This window comes from Cucurbita pepo, chromosome LG13, assembly GCF_002806865.2.
Source record: "Cucurbita pepo subsp. pepo cultivar mu-cu-16 chromosome LG13, ASM280686v2, whole genome shotgun sequence".
Classification (NCBI taxonomy): Eukaryota; Viridiplantae; Streptophyta; class Magnoliopsida; order Cucurbitales; family Cucurbitaceae; genus Cucurbita; species Cucurbita pepo.
In genome coordinates, this window is record NC_036650.1 from 9,193,906 (window position 1) to 9,212,275 (window position 18,370).

The 18,370-nt window shown below is 35.4% G+C and overlaps 3 protein-coding genes and 1 long non-coding RNA gene across 9 annotated transcripts; 2 read left to right on the plus strand and 2 right to left on the minus strand.

Annotated features, from left to right (window-relative positions):
* Window positions 1-342: 342 nt before the first annotated feature.
* On the minus strand, window positions 343-4,038 carry LOC111809211. Its single transcript, XM_023695604.1, has 6 exons — window positions 3,622-4,038; window positions 3,112-3,182; window positions 2,399-2,504; window positions 2,052-2,184; window positions 719-868; window positions 343-579 (listed from the first exon to the last, which is right to left on the minus strand). The coding sequence occupies exons 1-6, from the start codon at window positions 3,699-3,701 to the stop codon at window positions 556-558; spliced, it is 564 nt and encodes a 187-aa protein (XP_023551372.1). The 5' UTR covers window positions 3,702-4,038; the 3' UTR covers window positions 343-555.
* Window positions 4,039-4,559: 521 nt separating this feature from the next.
* LOC111808353 lies at window positions 4,560-10,046 on the plus strand. Of its 4 annotated transcripts, XR_002817054.1 has the most exons (13): window positions 4,560-4,766; window positions 4,869-4,955; window positions 6,135-6,268; window positions 6,900-6,958; window positions 7,045-7,099; window positions 7,191-7,241; window positions 8,088-8,148; window positions 8,514-8,554; window positions 8,625-8,726; window positions 8,892-8,939; window positions 9,351-9,470; window positions 9,610-9,743; window positions 9,839-10,045. XR_002817054.1 is itself a non-coding variant. In XM_023694279.1 (12 exons), exons 1-12 carry the CDS (start codon window positions 4,718-4,720, stop codon window positions 9,676-9,678), a joined length of 876 nt encoding a protein of 291 aa, XP_023550047.1. In that variant the 5' UTR covers window positions 4,560-4,717; the 3' UTR covers window positions 9,679-10,045. The 4 variants fall into 4 exon arrangements, 3 of the variants coding, with proteins under 3 accessions (XP_023550047.1, XP_023550048.1, XP_023550050.1); XM_023694279.1 differs by having other exon boundaries at window positions 9,610-10,045; XM_023694280.1 differs by lacking the exon at window positions 8,892-8,939 and having other exon boundaries at window positions 9,610-10,046.
* Window positions 10,047-10,181: 135 nt separating this feature from the next.
* On the minus strand, window positions 10,182-17,713 carry LOC111808523 (probable sucrose-phosphate synthase 4). 3 transcript variants are annotated; one of them, XM_023694567.1, is made up of 14 exons: window positions 16,742-17,706; window positions 15,738-15,827; window positions 14,534-14,754; window positions 14,306-14,369; window positions 13,910-14,109; window positions 13,345-13,825; window positions 13,018-13,155; window positions 12,735-12,866; window positions 12,458-12,634; window positions 12,165-12,218; window positions 11,933-11,995; window positions 10,922-11,764; window positions 10,697-10,824; window positions 10,182-10,534 (listed from the first exon to the last, which is right to left on the minus strand). In XM_023694567.1, exons 1-14 carry the CDS (start codon window positions 16,949-16,951, stop codon window positions 10,264-10,266), a joined length of 3,072 nt encoding a protein of 1,023 aa, XP_023550335.1. In that variant the 5' UTR covers window positions 16,952-17,706; the 3' UTR covers window positions 10,182-10,263. The 3 variants fall into 3 exon arrangements, with proteins under 3 accessions (XP_023550335.1, XP_023550336.1, XP_023550337.1); XM_023694568.1 differs by having other exon boundaries at window positions 10,418-10,534; window positions 10,697-10,819; window positions 16,742-17,712; XM_023694569.1 differs by lacking the exon at window positions 10,182-10,534 and having other exon boundaries at window positions 10,773-10,864; window positions 16,742-17,713.
* On the plus strand, window positions 14,313-16,733 carry LOC111808525. Its single transcript, XR_002817087.1, has 3 exons — window positions 14,313-14,399; window positions 15,759-15,829; window positions 16,103-16,733. It is a non-coding gene; the product is annotated as an uncharacterized LOC111808525 (long non-coding RNA).
* Window positions 17,714-18,370: the final 657 nt, after the last annotated feature.

An 18,370-nucleotide genomic window follows, 5' to 3' on the forward strand; every position in this document is an offset into this window, starting at 1 on the left:
AAAAAAAACGACATTTTTTATTCTATGAAATGTTTATTTGTATAGAAAAAATCAAAATTATGAAATGAGATCTACAATCCTATAAAGAATTTTGTTCGATCATCTCTAACGATTATTATTATTTGAAAGAAACTCTAATTAATTTTTAGTGACCGTGTGAGAACATTTCCCTTGATTTATTTAAAATTAGAATATAATAGCTTTCATAAAAAATAAAAAAAAAATTCTTAAATATTTCAATTTAAAAAACGAAACGTTGAGTCAATATGAAAAAGAAGAAAAAAAATCGATGATGTTTGTTAAAAATTTAAAATATTTTCTATCATGCACCACCAAACACCATTAGAACGTTGAAAAGGAAACATTATCTTTTGGCTCCTCAATTTCAGAGCTTGACATTTCAAAGGTTTACTACCGGTGAAGGCAGGGTAGGGTACACATACAATACAACAATGCAGTGATGTGAATAATAGGCTTGCATCAGTTTCATGCTGTAGTAGGAGCCAGCCCAGCTTTTAAGATTTTTTGACAAAACTTGCATCCAGAGAACCGTATTCATATCATTACAAAGCGAAGCAACTGAAAAAAGAAACCGACCATCAACCGAGCACAGTAACGCCTTAGTGATGCATACAAAGAAGGTTAACATGTTAAAGTGAGTCACCAAGTTTCCAGGAAATGCATCAGTTCTGGGATCCTTAAATCAGATATCCCTCACCTTCAGTCTGACTTCTGAGTGTGGATGAGGTGACTTCTTTGGGCTTGATGCACCAGTGCTGAACTTGCGGACCAAAATCTTGAAACATGGTAAAAACAACATGTATCCAATGCCCAAAATAAAGGGTGTCGCAACAAGCCATCCCAACAACTGCCAATATCGATAGAAAGCTTTCAGTCAGTTTATTAATTCGAATGAAGCAACCGAACAAAATGACAATGTACGAACTAATATCAACATGTTAGAACTGCAAATGTGGAGAATCAGCTCAACCACAGGGAAAATGATCTTGGTTGGTGACATGGTGTTAGTGCTGGGGATAATAACAGACAATTGATGTATTTGATCACACAGTATGGCGCAATCACACAACACGGGATGGTTGGTTAGGTTCTCCAGATTACTTGGCAGATATATCATATGAAGGGAAGAATGAGCAAATAAAGATAACTGACGTTCATTTAAAACTCTAGAACAAGATAACTGGGAAAATGGAATGACTATGATAAAAGTACAGCAAGCAGTTCGACGTTCAGAGAGAGAAAAATTGACAATGGGAGAAGATAAGAAACTAAGTTCATGCATCTTTCCATTTCGCCACTGTCAAATGTCATCCAAGGAGTAAAATGAACAATACTCGAGTTGCATCTTGATCAATCTATTGTCTTCCTAGTATGCAAGTTTTCATTTTGATACACAAGTTTGTCTTTCTTGTTGCCAAGGGGTATATAAGTTGTACATTCACTGATGTGTGTATTCCAAGGAAGTTAAGACTGTAAGAGACCATATAATACTTGCTTTCATACTTACCTCAAGGCAAGCCCGAACATCCTTTTATGTGAACCTTGATCCTCTTCTATATGCATATATCTTCTCCCCCATACACACACCCCTATCTCTCTCTAAGCTTATACAATTCAATCTGCCAACCATTTGTTCCTACTAAGTTATCATGAATATTTTTTCACCAACAGAGCCAAAGTCTAACTTCTCTGACTCATAGAAATATTTCACAATCTATTCTCACATTCTCCTTGAAGACATCTAAAATGTAATTATGAGTTTTAGCCAGAAAAAGTGAGGATTTGGTGTCAACAAAACCAGAGATGACCTCCTTATGTGCACTCAACCAACAACAACTCCTAAAAATGGATCTCTTAGAAGTACAATCTTCTAGCTTCTCAAACCAATTCGATTCATTAACTGAAGTATTTGATCTTGAGATCTGCGACTAATAGGTGATCTTATAGTCTAATCCTGAGCAAAGACAAAAAAGAGTAACAATGAACCCTGCATGCACAGCACTGAAATTAGTATGTAGAAGAAACCTTACCACATGAGCAATACTCAGTAGTACTTCATGCGAAGCTTGGCCTGTAAAAACTTTCTTCAAGGCATCAGGTGTAAATGGGAAACGAGGTCCCCCGGAAATTGCTTCACCAAAGCGCAAGAAAGGCACCACCAAGCTTCAGAGCAAAAAATAAAAAATAATCAACAAATGAGAGGGATGAAACATCCCCAAGCCTCTGACTCGAGAAATGCTCGCATATATAAATAATATGTAAAGTTGCTTATTTATAAGTATTTTTCCCTACAAAAAATAGCTACTGCTTCACATCAGAATGTGAGAATAAAGATCCAACTCTCCAGTGTTCGTAGTACTGAAATGAATACAAGTACCTCAATTCTATGGGAGTAACAACAAAGTTGGCAAGCATCACAGTTGGAGCATGACAAAGAGGTCCAAGAAATGCAATTGCAAACCCGCATAGGAAAACAGGGACCCCTGTGTAAATGAAAGATAAAATATCAAATTGATGGTGGTATGAACTTCACACATTATTTTAACACATATATACCTAGAGCTAATCTGAAGCAAAAAATTTAACCTAACATCTCTAACAAGTCCTTAATGTAAAAATGTGGTTCAGTAACGAATGAAACAATAACCAAGAAAAAGAACAAGAGAAAGGAGCTTCCGCAATATCCCTGATACCATCTATCTTAAATTTCTACATTTTTTTTTATCTCTATTTAAAAAGAATAGAAATGCCCCTTAGAACCTATATTATACTCACCTTTTCTGGCTTTTGACATTTCGTCAGTCTCAAATGTTCTATATTGGTTTTAAGACGAGGTCTGCTTGGATGTTTATATTTACCCCATGATTCAAAAACTGCTATGCTTTTAACACCAATCATATAACAAATTGAGATCGAAAACCAATGATAAACAGGGAATACATACAGAAATACCCAAGAGAGTAAAGCTTCCACCCTTTTTTAATATGAACTTGACCACATTAAAAAACTTCACATCTTGAGAAACATAATGCAGTTAAGTGTGAAAGCAACAGAGTCCAGTAGTCTCTGTACTGTAAAGGAAATATATACCGCATATAGGAAACAGTCCCAGGGTTGTGCCGAGAGCTGCAGAGAATGCCAGTTGCTTCGGCTCTGCGCCCCTTCAACAGCAAAACCAAGAATAGAGAGTATAAAGGATTTAGTAATTTCTTCAAGGTCAATCTTCAGAAAATTAAGAGGAGCTTTGGACCATTTGTCTCTTTGCGAAAAGAAGTAACAAAAACAACTCCTAGAATTCATGAAAAGAGAGGGAAAAAGTAATTCCTGAAATCATTGAAACCAGCACTTCTCATTTTTCTCTTTAGGAATATGCCTTCCATTCCATACTAGAAGGTCAGAACTCAAAATCAAATCAAAATACGCTTCCAAACATAGACAATCTGTAAAATGACATGCGATATCTGATCCTCAGATTAAAAATTCCCAAGCAAAATTGTACAAAATGAAGAACAGAGTTCGTCAAATTCCTATCAAACAAACTTCGCTGCTCCAAGAGAAATAAAACATTTCACAATTCAAATGCGCAATGAGAGAAAGAACCTCTGGAGGATTTGGAGGAGAGGATCGACGATCTTTTGGTTAAACCAACTGGTCGGACGTGTATGCCCTACTGTTGCCATCTTCACCTCCAACTAAACTGAAAATTTCAGAAATCCTTGTTTCCTCCCGGAGCCTCAATCGAAGCAAAAAACGAATCGAATACAGAAATTTCAGGAAAGGCTGTATTAATCTCCCAGAAAAAAGATGCGCCAATTCTTTTCTTCGTGGTTGGTCACTCTTCAACTGCGGTTGGTCGAGCGATCATGAGATAACAACCATCAATCTTATTCCTTTCCCTCCTCCGAAGTCCAGAGAAGATCGATAATTTCTTCTGATTTCTGTTCGGAGGTCCACCGCCGACCAGATTAGGGGCGATCAAGTAATTGCGCATCGCCACGCTTCATAAATATTCTGATTTAATTTTTTAGTTTTACAATATATTATACAATATATGTTAATTAAAAACATTAAATTCAGGACGTAATAAGATAAAAGCTGAACCCAAACTAGCATATACGATCGAGGTCAATGTTGGACCCAAAAAAAAAGACATATAAAGAAATTAATAAATAGAAATAGTGTTTCTTAATTTTTAAAAAACGAAAAACTAATAATGCCTCTATATATTGATTTATGATTAGAGATGATTTAGAATCAATAATTTTCGTGTTACTACTCCATTTTCATTATTTATCAAAGCTTTACACGTCTAATATAAAAATATATGGCTTTCTTTTTTTTTTTTTTTAATTCAAGAATTATAGATCTACCTTTAAATATTTAATTCTAATTATCCACGAAGAAATTACCGTTGAAGTAATAACTCAACCAAAATAATATTAAACCGTTGACATAAAATGCTAAAGGACAAATTTAAGTTAAAAAATAAAGGTGTCCATCTCGAAGGAGAAATCACAAATTTTCCCTCCATATTTGCATCTCTCAGTTGGTTGGTATTATCGTATCCCAGTCTGGCGCGCGCTTTATCGCTCTATTTCTTGGCTTCCGCTCTGCGATTTCAATCGCTTCAAGTTTTCTCGGCACCGAACTGAAACTTGAACTGAATCACAGCTTCTTGCTCTGCGGACTGTCGAAGATGGAAGAGTATTTGCAGTACATGAAGACACTGCGCTTACAAATGAGCGGTACGTATCGGCTCCTTCAAATTCAAGTTTTAACGTACGGAATTATTTTTTGTTGCGTTATTGTGCTACTTTTGGATTGATTCTGTATCAAACTTGACTTAGACGTGGAGGATCAAGTTTCGAAGATCTCTGTGGAAGAGCACATGCACTTCACTACTATTCGAACCATGGAGAATGATCTTACTGCTGGTCAAGTCTCTACTTCTAGTCTTCTAGTTCGTTATTTGTTTATCTGAACGTTCTTCCTTTTGCACCTAGAAAAATAATTCAGCACGTACTTTGTTTGCGGAGATTTTGTAGATTTATTCTCTCTCTTGTTCCTGTCTCGTCCTCGATTATTACTATTTTTTTTAATTTCGCTTCAGATCATTTCGAGGATGTCTAACTGGTTATTGTGATCATTTTCTTGCTCAAAACTCCATAGCATCTAGTTTTCATTTTGCTCAAGTTTTTCCCCGGTTTCTAAATCAGTCTGATACATATCTATGGATGACTAGCTTACTTGAAAGTAGTTTTGGTTATTCATGCCTACTACAACCGTGACTATACAAAGTGAAGCTGAAGGATTTTGCAGTTTCTTATAAAGACGGCTGAAGAATTCTTCTAATTCATTCATAGACGCGTTTGGCCAAAAAATCTATTTTATTGCTTTTGTTATTGCCAAAAATTTCAAAGGGGTATAATAATCCTGTTTCGAGAGTGTCACGACTCATATTGGTAATATATAGTTACGTGAATCAAGTAACAAAAACCTAAGAACATTCATCTTCTTCCAAGTCGATCAAACATATTGTCCATTGGACCTAATGTGATAACTAACTTCTTTGCTTTTATCTTAGGCATAAGATTGCTTACTCTTGATGCACATCCAGCCTGGTGCCCTGTAATTCATAGCGTGTGTTTGAAGTGCTTTGATTTTGTCTCATTCTACTCTTGCTTTAGTCAGACTGAGATTTTCTGATATCTTGCTGATATAACTAACTCCCAATATTATCCTTGAACCATTACTTAAATCAACCAAATAGGACTGAACTATCATTTTATTTACTTATGTTTATTACTTAATCCAGTACTATTCTAGAAGTCTTTTAATATAATATGCAATCTAATTTATTTTTTGGAGGCGGTTTCACCAATTTTTGTTCGTACATGTAGTGCTGATTAGCAGCTGTTGCCGTTTGATTACTTTCTGTTGAGAATTGGTCGGTCGAATGAACTTCGGCACGAATTATTGCATGTTGAATTCAGATTTAATTGTAGTCTTACCTTTGTTTTTTCCTAAAACTTCAATATTTCGAGCAAACTAAAATTTTTGAGTTGTAGATCGAATGGCTATAGTTTGCTTTCACTAAAGACGTCTTGATGCAGCAAAAAGTGAGTTAAAACAACTCAAAGAAGATGCTGAGAGAATGATGCGGGCAAAGGGTGAAATATGCTCCCAGATATTAGAACAACAAAGAAAAATCACCTCTTTGGAGCATGACATATGTACACTTTCACAGGTGTCTATTCTCTGTACTGGTGTCTTGGTGCTTTCCTTGTGTCCTTTCCCTCTCGTGTAGGTCTAAAAGCTGTTTAGCAACTGCTTAGTTAGTGTAAAAGGACCATGCTGTAGCATCTACATGATAAATAATCTATCTCCATTTCATCATTCTCGTCGCTGACAAAAATGGAGAAAATAGAACAAAAGTTTATTTTCTCTCTCTTATTTCAGCGCTAGTATTGAATTTTCTAGGTAAATACAATGTATACGATTCAATTTAGTGGAGTCATGAACTAAAAAGGAAAGTCATATTGCTCAACCTCAAGTGTCCTCATGAAATGGAATTGGACTTTTCTTCTGGTCCGGCCTCAATTTTTTTTTCTTGGCTTTAGTCGATCAAATATGTGAGCTGAGGCTGGATATTGTGCCCAACTCTTGTATATCTATACGTTTAAGAGAAAAAGAGTTTCTATGATGTCTAGTTTCGTTAGACTAAAAGAACAAAGGGAACTATTTTCTCCGGTTCACTTATTCTCCATTTTAACAAGAGGAGAAAAATATGTTTAGGTTCTTTCCATTATGGATTTCAACGAATACTGTTTTGCATCCGCCTCTTGCTTGTTAAGTACTCTCAACTGTTTGATATACAGACACTCGAGCTCATTCAGCAAGAAAAAGTCAGCTTAGGAGCCAAAATTATTGAGAAGAGGTGATTGAACTATGCAGTATTGAATTTCTGGTTCTACCAATGGTGCGTGATTGTGTTATTAACAATAGTATATTTGACCATGATAGTAATTATTATGCCAAAGTTTCTGAGGACATCAGTCTCAAATTCCAAGATCAGCAGGTTGAAGTCCAAAACATGTCATATAAATCATGAATTCTAAATCCATTATTTATGTTTTGAAATTCAGTCTATTATGCAACCTTTGGTGTAGGACTGGGTAAATGCTAACATGATCCGCGGAGAAGCGGAAGAGCACGAATTGGTATTTCTCACTAGATCATCACTCTTGTCTCTCCACTACTTATCATATTAGTAGTTATGGTATATTTGAGCTGCCGTTTCTTTGCTCTCATGAGATTAGATGGTTGTCCCTCAACTGCTCCAATAGATATCGGCGCTAGATTTTGTACATGGGTTTAAAGAGAGTTAGTAAACAAGTATCCAAGTGATTCTTGCCGCTACAATTTAATATTCCTTTATAGGAAACTAGATGTTTTGAATCTGTCTATTTTAAATTCTATAGCTCATATATGAATTATTTTTCCTTCTCAGGTTCTAAATAGAAGCTTCCTCCATCCCTATATGTGAATTTCTAATGTCATCGTGGGAATCTATTATATTTTTCATGCTCAAGTCTCATCTTATTTTACGCTCTTAATGTCATTTTTATAGCATATACTTAGTTTGGCTCTGGATCTTTCTTTCAAGAATATTTGCCCTTGATCACGACCTTTTTTCTTTTATCAACCTTTAGTTACTTGGTCCTTATCGTATTGGCTTTAAATGGGAATGCATAAAACACGAGAGATAAATATTGAGCCCTCGATCTTTTCAATAAAACCGTCATGTACTAAATCATCAATCTAAGTGATGGAGTGAAGATAGTTCAAGTGTTCATTCACGACCCTTGGCCCTTATTCACCACGCAAGTAATTTGGAGTTAAAAGCTTGTGCTAGGGCCAATCGTTTTATTTACAACAAGATAAGGCTGAAGAAGTTTTAATCTTTAAATCATCTTTTCTAAGGTCTCTTCTGTTTGCAGGTTTTGCATTCCCACTGCGTGCAATAAGTTATTCCTTCCAGCATAACTGATTACAATTTATTTCAGGTTACGTTTGAAACTGCTAAGCGAGGAAGTGAAACGGAAGGATCTTATGATACAGTTGGAGGTAGTTCTGGGCCTCCTATCCCCTCTTCAAGATTTTAACTAACCATAATACGTAGAATAGTTTACTTTGGAACACTTTAGATTAAATCTATCCTATTTGTAACTAGTTTTGCAGTTAAGATATAGAATGGATGATAAAGTAGAATCGTCAGACATTTTCCAAAGTTTTTCAAAGTTAAAGGCTTTTAGAAATAATTTATTTTAGTTTCTGAATCAATAGCAATTTGATCAATAGCGTGGAAACATTTTATATAATGGTTTGCAAGTGAAGCTCAAATGTAAAATTTGATTATTTGAGCTTCCATTTAACAATCTAACTACTGTAGCATGAAATTCATACTAATTTTATTCCATCCTCTCTCGTAGGGATCTCTGGCACTCGTATTTACTGCAGTCCTAACAATCTGGTACTGAACTCCTGCCATGGACTGGCGAGTGTGTTGAAGCATAATGTGCTGATCTAATGTTGGTTTACAGGTGGAAGAGAGGAAAGATTTATTGGGTAAGTTGGAATCTGCGAAAGCCAAACTTAGTCAAGTTTCAAAGATGAAATGTGCAGTTGTTTTGGAGAACTTCAAGGTAATCAATGTCGTCAAAGGTTGTATGTGCGATTATAAGAAGAGTGCTTCCATTCGTAACTTCCTACCACCCGCATATATGGGAAAAGAAAGAGCATGTAAGAAGATAGGAATCATTTTTTAACTGTAGATTGTTAATTTGGACCGGCATCTATTTTTGTTTCAGATTGGACAGTCAATTGAGGAAGTTAAGAACGAATTAAATGATTTCAAGGTTAGTGTTAGTGGTGCTCATATTTATCTATTTAGTAAAATAAATTAATTTTAGCTAGGTAATCGATTTGATGGTAGTAAATAAGAGCATCAACCCTTATAATATTTAAACAACTTACGACCTTGGAATCTCGAGAACAGATCACAATAGAAGACGCTATCTAGCGCAAGTCATGAAATACCTTCTACATGGACACTATCTGCTTTGTGATCTGTACATATCGTAATTCCTTATGCTATTGACTTAAGGTTGTCCCCTAACTATAGCAATAGTTTTTACAACCCAATTATGGGAGCTACGTTGCGAACATACAAATCAATAATATCCCAAATTTTCTATGAAAGCATTCTAGAATCAACCTGATTTATTATAATCTATTATTTAATACTTTTTCCTGGATAAAAACTTCAGCCAGAACTCAGAGCAATGGATGATGTTACATTGGAGGAAGAGTCCAAGGCGCTCTTATCAGATAAAGCTGGAGAAACTGAGTATTCACAGTCCCTTCAAGACCAAATTGCAAAACTGAAGGTGAATTTGAAATCAGTGATTTTTTTCTTAACATTTGACGGTTGGTTTTATTATATGTACATATATATATATTTAATTCAACTGCACTGTGGACGTTCTTCTGTCTTTTAATAAGAAAGAGTTATGTCGTACTTTGTAGGAAATTTCGCGTGTGATTAAATGCACTTGTGGTAAGGAATACAAGGCTGGAATAAGCTCAAGTACGTGATAATGCAAACAGTCTGTTGTTTGGAAGAGTGAAGAAGAAATAGGACAAAGCTAACCACTATGCAGGTAATTGAGAGGGTAATAGATGTTTGATGGTGATCTTGTGCTAGAATCTGTCAAAACTTAAAACTTTGCTCAGCGGGTTATTGCTGCATTTGCAATGTGCTATATTGTCTCTTAACGAGAGTAATGTGCTATGTTCTCAATCCTATTGCTGTGGAAAACGTTGCAACTACTCGAACTAAGAAATACTTCTACTTAGTTCAAAATTCTTCTTGATTGCAAAACAACGTCGTTGGATGTAATGAAATCTAACTATATTTACCGTGCTACTTTTGTGCATATTAATGACAGCAATTTGTTTCGAGAATTATTTAACGATCGTTATTTTGCGACCCCTTTTCTGTAACAACATCATGTAAAATGTTGCAAAATGCAATTTATGTTGTATTATTATTATTATTATTATTATTATTATTATTATTTTAATGAATATTGATGCTCTTACGAAAAGTGAAGTACATTCTTCTTATTATGGCAGTCACATCTTCTTTTTCGTTATTTACAAATGTGGCAACAGAACAGGCTAATAGCTCTTGATCTCAGCAACATTTAGTGCTGCCGAAAGATCATGAACGCCGTAAGTGTCCTCTAAAATGGAAATGTTAGGGCTATCACGTGAGAAGGTGACTGTACATTCTCTGTTAAAGCTGTCTTCACTCCCATGCTCAACAGAGCCTTTTAAAACAATGGTCTTGTGGAGACCAACGAGCAGGTCTTCATGATCCGTATCTCCTTTCTCCCCAACGAACACGACCATTTTGGATAGATCAATTCCCCATTTGATTGAAAGGTACCTACAAAATAGCAGGCATTTAAGTAATTCTTTCTCGTTCTTTGTTTTCCTTCTGTAGTTATTGCAATGGTAATTCATTTTTATAATACCATAATTACTCTTATCATCATCTTTTTATTTTTTCTGTGGAGTCTTTGTTGTTTCATAATCGAAGGAATCTAACCTTAGTGCCTGTCTTCTTGATGCAAACAATGGTAGCACATTTAACCTTGATGCTGCTCGTACATAGACTATATTGCACCGGAGTCCTCGCATCCGCAGCCGTTGGTGAAGGTCTTCGGTCTTCCTAATCTGCCCATTACATTAGGATTATCATGAGAAATGTGCAGTCCTAGGCCACAAATTACATTCGTCGAGTCAGTACAATAAAGCATATTTGAATTCTTACTTTGGCAGTTGATTTCACATTGTAGGAGCAGCACCTTGAACTCCATATGCCTACATGTTCCGTTATGTCATCCTCGTTCCCACCTTCCAACTTAGCAAGCCTGGTCACCATCGATCTGACATTCTCTCCTGGCCATCTGTACTCAATGTGTGATTCATAATCTGTATCACCTGCTGTATCTCGCCATGGATAGTACAGCTCACTTCCACTATTGCATACCAACGCATCAAATTCTTCTATGCTTACTTGGCAGCATTTCAGTGCCTCCATTGTTTCTCTTAAGCTTGATCCTGTTAAAAATACGTATCCTATACTGCCTAAACCCAAGGCTGAGCCAGTTTGCATCACATTCTTAATTGTTGATTGCAAACTTTCAGTATACTCTCCATTGTTATTGTAACAATCTGTGGCTATTACAAATAGTCCCTGCCTTCTACCTGGATAATAACCTGCACTGTCATTGTTATGAGAGGAAACCATTCTTTTGGTAATTGCTTCAATAAGTTCCTTCTGCCGCGTTGCATTGTCGAGCTCTCCATTGAACTTCAATTCTCCTTCTATGGAGAATCTTAATGAAAGATTTTCTACATCCTTTAGAGAGTCACTCATGGGTTCTTCTGGAATTGGTACGCTCTCATGGCGGATGGTAGGATGGCGGTTACAACAGTGCTCAATGTGGGAGAGATAGTTTTTACAGTGTTCTGTCCATGAAAATCGGTGTATGTTTTTAAGGCTGTTCTTACGACATTCCATCCATAAGTTTTTGTCAGCAACCAGCTTCAAAAGGGCATCTGCTATTGCTTTGTGATCATGTGGATCAATGAGGAGTCCATTGTGTAATGCCTGAGAAGACATTAGTTTGATTATTGACAATAAATACAAATCTGTGTAGAATAAAAAAGGATACTTATCGTGTGGCATTAAACATGGTACAAAGAACTTATTGGATAGTACAGCTAGGATTACGGATCCAGGCATACTTTAGGCAAGTTATTTTCTTGAAACGCCTACCTTCAAAATATCTACCGGTCCTCCATTTTTCGTGGCAACAACAGGTAAGCCATAGGCAGCTGCCTGCAAATTTAGACATGGAATCAACCTGGTAATCAGTTATAAAAGCATTTTTCGCGTGAATTTCATGCTTTAGGAACTCTGTTTCTGTCTTTTAGGTTTCAATTAAACATTATTATGGGCCCTGGATGAAGTTCATTCTAATCTGTGAATAGAAGTGTGAACTTTTTACCTCAATAAGAGTGAGGCCAAAAGGTTCGACCAAAGCCGGGTTGATGAAAACTCCCTTCAAAAGACAACGCCAAGAGGTACTATTAGAGTCTTAAATATCATTGATAGAATACTTTAGCATAAACTTTGCCTATTCTATGGTGTGTAGGTTGATATTTTCTTTGTAACAGGTCAATTCTTGCAAAACTAGGCATACATTAACACCTTAGAGGGACAACAATATCATCCTTAACCCAATTTTATGCAGAAATTTAGTTGTGAACTTTTTTCTATTTGTTAGCAGGGGAAGTTTACCTTTGTTTTTGCTGCCAAACAGTAAATTTGGTGAACTTCAGATTGTTTATGGTGCTTGGGGTAAGCAACTTGACCGTATAAATCATACTTATCAAGGAGCTTAAGCACGGTTATCAAAACACTGGAGCTATTAGTAGACATTTCTTCAATATCATCTCTGTTACCAAGAATCAGAACCTTCAGCAAAAGTAAAGAGTCAACAAAAGTTAGTCCTTATATATGGCTCTAGACCTGCGCATAAGCGATGATAGAAGAAAGGGAGGGAAAATATTATTACCAAGTTGGCCAACTCCCGCAGGGCTTGACATTCTCCAAAAGCCTTAAGCAATGTGGTGACATTTTTCTTAGGGTCAGGACGGGATAATGCTAGTATCATTGGCTTGTGAGGATTTGTGAGAAAACGCATAATCTGCATCCAGTTTGTTCTATGAGATTCGTTAAGAAATTCTCTTACTTTGCTAAAGAGAAGAAAGCTGAAAGTAATTTTATCAATCTGTACTATTTTCAATGAATTCAATTTTTTCAGGAATAGTACAAAGGATGAAAGAAGAATATGGAACCTCATTCCAGATTGGAGGTATATTTCTATTGTTTTGAGCTCTAACTCTGTCTGGTCCGATCAATGACTTCAGGTCTCCGTCGCTTTCCATTGGATCTTGGATTGTAACATTGCTGAAATCCATGCCTGGAGGTATAACCTAAGGCCGAAGGATGATAAGTATATGTTCAAGACAAAATATTCCAACCAAAATTTCCTATCTTCTTTCCACTATCATCTAGATGTGACAAATGAAATAAATATATATGTGAATGAATTTGGATTATGGCAGCTATTCTTCTTAATGCAAGAAAAGAGAAAGCTTCAAGAGGTCGCATGTATAACATACCACCATTCTAGGCATGGATCTACCAAGGCAACTCACTCCTCGCTGCCTTCGAACCCTAAGCTTCCTCTCCAACTTGAGATCGAAACCATCATACAATCCCCATTGTTCATCTATCTCTTGCCTTGTGCTAGTAACCACCATCTCAGCAGTGTCCAACCCCAACTCCTCTGCCCCAATTCTCCTGATAATGTTATAGGTTGCATTGATGTCCTCTTTTGACAACCTCCCTTGTTTAAGCAATTGTTCAAATTTGTTCCTGCCCAAAGAATGTCCTGTTAGCACCATTGGCACATTCAGTGCCCCAGACAAGTGAGCAGCCACCTCCCCTGCATCTGCATAATGACCATGGATGACATAAGGCCAAATTGGATTTCCTCCTGCAACTTCTTCACCCAAAGCTCTTGCCATGTTAACAATGTGGTTGAAAGCTCCATCGACGAATTCAGGTATGTATGGCCAGAGGGATTCTTTTGGTACGTATCTGTTACAAGATTTGCTTGCGTGTTAATTGCCACAATTAGAATGTAAATGTTGAGGGGGGAAGGGAACAATATTTAGCACACACTTATCACGAGGTCCACATGGAATTCGAATAATGTAGGCACCACAGTTTCCAGTTCCGTCAGATGGGCACGACAACATCTCTACGGGCTCTCCATAACTGGAATCTACCTCAGGTGAGGAGATTTGTCTAGTTAGGAGATCAACACGGTGCACCCTTTTTGTATTGGCTAAAGCTCGAGCAAGTTCTACCACATATTTGACCTGAAATTAAAGAAGCTACAGGTAAAGATAAATAGATAGTAGTTAAATGCTTTCGATATTGTAAGCTTTGTCATGCAGGGCCTTTCATTGCAGATGAGTATTTCTGAAGGAAGGAGATAAAGAGGCATGTTTTCTTTCCCTTCTACTTTTTCTGTATCTTATTGCTTTTAAAAGGACTTGACAAATTTCATCATACCTGGCCACCCGTATCAGAATCTCTTCCAAGTTCCATATTTTCTCCTCGCACCAGCCCATGGATACTGGAAGAATCACAAACTTCACATTAAAAGGTACACATATTTATATCAGTTATTGCTGCACGCATTGTCCTCTTAGCTATTTAAATGAATTTACTCGGTCTAGTTGTTCTATTGTTTAAATCCTTGATGATCATCCATTGAAATTGGAGTACTTGAGTGTATACCTGATTAAGACAATATAAAGGCTTCTAGACTTTTCATCATCTGGCCAAATTTGAGTGTCAGAATTAATAATAGGAGTATCTTTGATAGACTCGGATATGTTAGTGTCCCCTTGCTCTTTTTCTCCCTCTGAGCCCTCTGAGAGATCGTCAGAAGCATCGCTCCGACCTTGCTCTCGTTCCAGTCGTCGGTTTGTTAGTTTTTGTTCATCATCCCAAGCTATCTGTTCGTGTCACATACCATAAGAATATTTGTAAGTTTAATATATGCTAGAGCCTATGACTAGTTTACATTGAACTGGAAGGATTTGGAGATGTAGGGAACTAAAAGGGGAAATTCTGCATGCACTTTCATAAACACTAGCTCGTAACACACGTCTGCACTGTACTTGGTTAGGAGTTAATAAAGTTCTCTCTCTCTTTTATTGTTTTCAAAGGCGAGTTTGAGAGAGTTAAAGAGCTTTTGGATGAAAGTTATCAAATTTTGTTTTCAAAACCTGTTTTGCAACCTGTTTTTTAAGAAACTTTTGTCCGTGTTTTTAATATTAGAAAATAATTTAGATTACGATAAAATAATGGTTATCTATGTTTTGGTCCCTACTATTTGAGTGTTTTTTTCAATTTGATCCCTACTATTTAAAATATTTTAATTTAGTTCCTTGTCTTTTAAAAAATTTCAATTATACCCTCACAACTAGGAAGGTTAAAATTGACTTGTGGTAGATATTAGTGAGTTCTTAAAAATTTGAATGAGTTACGTTCAAATTTAAAAAAGGTTGCCAACTTTTAATAATTCAAGGAAAAATTGAATAGGTGATCAAATTTCTTCTTGAAATTTCTACCAATTCAATATAGTATTCCATTAGTATAATTGACAAATATAAAAATATAAAAGATTAAATTGAAAATTTTAAAACTTTGGACACTAAATTTAAAAACCACTGAAACATTAGGTATCAAAACATATATTTAGCCAAAAATGAAAACACCAAATTATTCTTCTGGTAGGCTAATAAGTAATACTGCCTTAAACTAACTTTAAACGATAATACTCGTTATCACTTGACTTGGAATTCAGTGGTGAACAATTGAGTCTCTTGCATTTTCAACCAAAAAATAAAAACGTGTAAGATCATTCGATGCTAAACTAGGATGCATCAGTAATCACATATTTGCTAGAAGTATGAATTGCATATTTAACATTCACCTGCTTCTTCTTCCGAGCCAGATGCCAAATGCGCCAGCACATGTTCTCCAGTCTATTATTGCGGTCACGTGTATTCCTAGTTGCAATCACCTGTAAGTACAATCATCGCATAAGTTCTATTTCCCCTTTAATGATATGTTGGTATGGACTTCCATCTTAAACTTAATTCGTTAGGAGAAGAGCAGTATCGAGAAGATTCATTTTTTACGATGGATCATCTTGACACTGTTATGGGAGAAATGTATTTTTTAAATATATTAACCGATAGAATTTATCCGGTCTAGTTTAAATTCCTGCAATATTATGATCTCGTGTTAGCATAAAATTTTGATTATTGATTGAAAGAGTAATAAGGTTTTGGACAGTGATTTAACAGGAAGGATACAGTTTAGCTTACTGGATTGGGAAGTTTTATCATTTATCCAAGGCAGCTTAGAAATCTGGAAGCTAAGCAAAAGGACTTTCGATTCATCAGGTACAAGTCTCAACCAACGATCTTGCGTGATTAAATTCCTACCTATTCTAGCATGCAATACTTGGATAATTTTTTTTATTTCCTAAGCGGTAGTTTGCAATTAACTGTGAGAGCTAATACAAAAGGTTACACTCATAATATTCCCCCATCAAAAAGTGGCCAAAAAGAGGTAAGCAAGAGTGGGGGCGCTGACGTTTCCTTGCTTTTAGATTAGAAAGGAATATATACCCTTATGTGTCACGTTGTCTTTTTTTGTTTCTTTTTATTAACAGTTAGTAATTTGAACTTCTTTTCGATATAACTGAACAAAAATAGTGATGGAAAATTTATGTCAATTAATATTACTTAAATAAAAAAGAAAAACAAGTAATCAGAAATTATGAACCAAAAAATGTTGAGGAATACAGTAGTGCATGTGAGTATACTAATAATTTAAATCATGCATGCTGCTAATTGAAATAACAAGAGATATATGTAGTGAAGAAAGGGAGGGGGAGAGAGAGGTAATTAATTAATGCGTAAAGAAAACCTTGGTCCAAGTTTTGTAGAGATCAGACTCATCGAAGCTGTAAACGACCTCTTCAACGAAGTATTTTGTTGGACAAAACAGCTTCCCTTTCTTTTGTTTGTCATCAAACCTGGTAATTCTGTGCTTCCCTTCTTGTTTTTTGCTTGTCTTGCTTCCTACGTCCAGAATCGCTTCCAAATAGCCATGCAGCCATTCATTCCCAGCTGCCATTATTTTCTCTCTTTCTCTCTCTTTCTCTCTCTCTCTCTATATATATATATAGCAACTTAACCAATATATCAAGTTGTATATATTTATCGAAGAAGAAGAAGACCAGGATTCTGCTCGTCCCAGCTTTGAATACTTGAGCTTCAAAGCTGCTCATATATATACTCTCTGAGAAAGGTATCGAATATCAAAATTTTCAGTTTTTTTTTTTTTTCTTTTATCTTTTTTTCGTTTTCTAAGCATTTGCAAATCGAAGAAAAGGGCAGATTTGGTTCTGTTCTGTTTCTAAGTCCATTTCTGACGGCATATTACCCAAATAACCTTCTTATATTCCCCTTTTCAATTCTCCACGCGGAGTCCCGCAATTATTATTGTCCAAAATTCTTTTGCAAACCCTCCAGAACCGTATGTATATTTATATATATTTATATGGTCATATTCCATAATTCTCTTTCGGAGCCAAGCCTTTAAAGTGCCAAAGGAAAAGGTTTAGTGTTGCCTTAATCAACAAATTATTGAACAGAATATCCATGTGGCTTCACTTCATTTCTTCAGATTAGTACTTGAGAGATTCCTCACAAATTAGCTTTAATGATGTACAAATATTTATATCACACACACACACACACCGACCGTCAGATTTTATTTTGAGGAATTTAGTTTCTTTTAAGCGTGTCCTCACAAATTAAGTGTTCTAATAAATAAGTTGATGGAATTATTCTCTTAAAATTGTCAGTTTGTGAGTAGTGATTTCAATATGTATAATCATCTAAATCTTTACAAAAACTCTAAATAAAATTCTTTAAAATGTTTTTGAAAGAAAATTGAAGCTTGTTCGAAAATGTAATTTTTTTTTCTTAAAAAAAAGAAAAAACTAAAATAACTGCTTAAAATTTGTTTTTTGAATGCTCTTCTATTTTAAGATTAAAAAAAAAAAAGTGTGGATAAATAATTTACTTTTAGGTTTTTAATTGATTAGTTTACCGTTATAAATCATCTGTTATTATTCATTTCGAGAGTATGATTGCCCAAATAAACATTTAAACAAGATTTTCCTCTGAATTCCAAAAATTACTTGAAATTGGCTGCTAGATGCACGTAGTTTACCAACTAGTATTAACTGTTACCATAAATGAAAAAAAGAAAAGAGAAGTTAATAAAAATCATTTGTTGAGAAGTTTACCGTTATAAATCATATGTTATTATTCATTTCGAAAGTATGATTGCGCAAATAAACATTTAAACAAGATTTTCCTCTAAATTCCAAAAGTTACTTGAAATTGGCTGCTAGCTGCTAGATGCACGTAGTTTACCAACTAGTATTAACTGTTACCATAAATGAAAAAAAGAAAAGAGAAGTTAATAAAAAAGAAAAAAAAAGAAAAGAGAAGTTAATAAAAATGAAAAAAAGAAAAGAGAAGT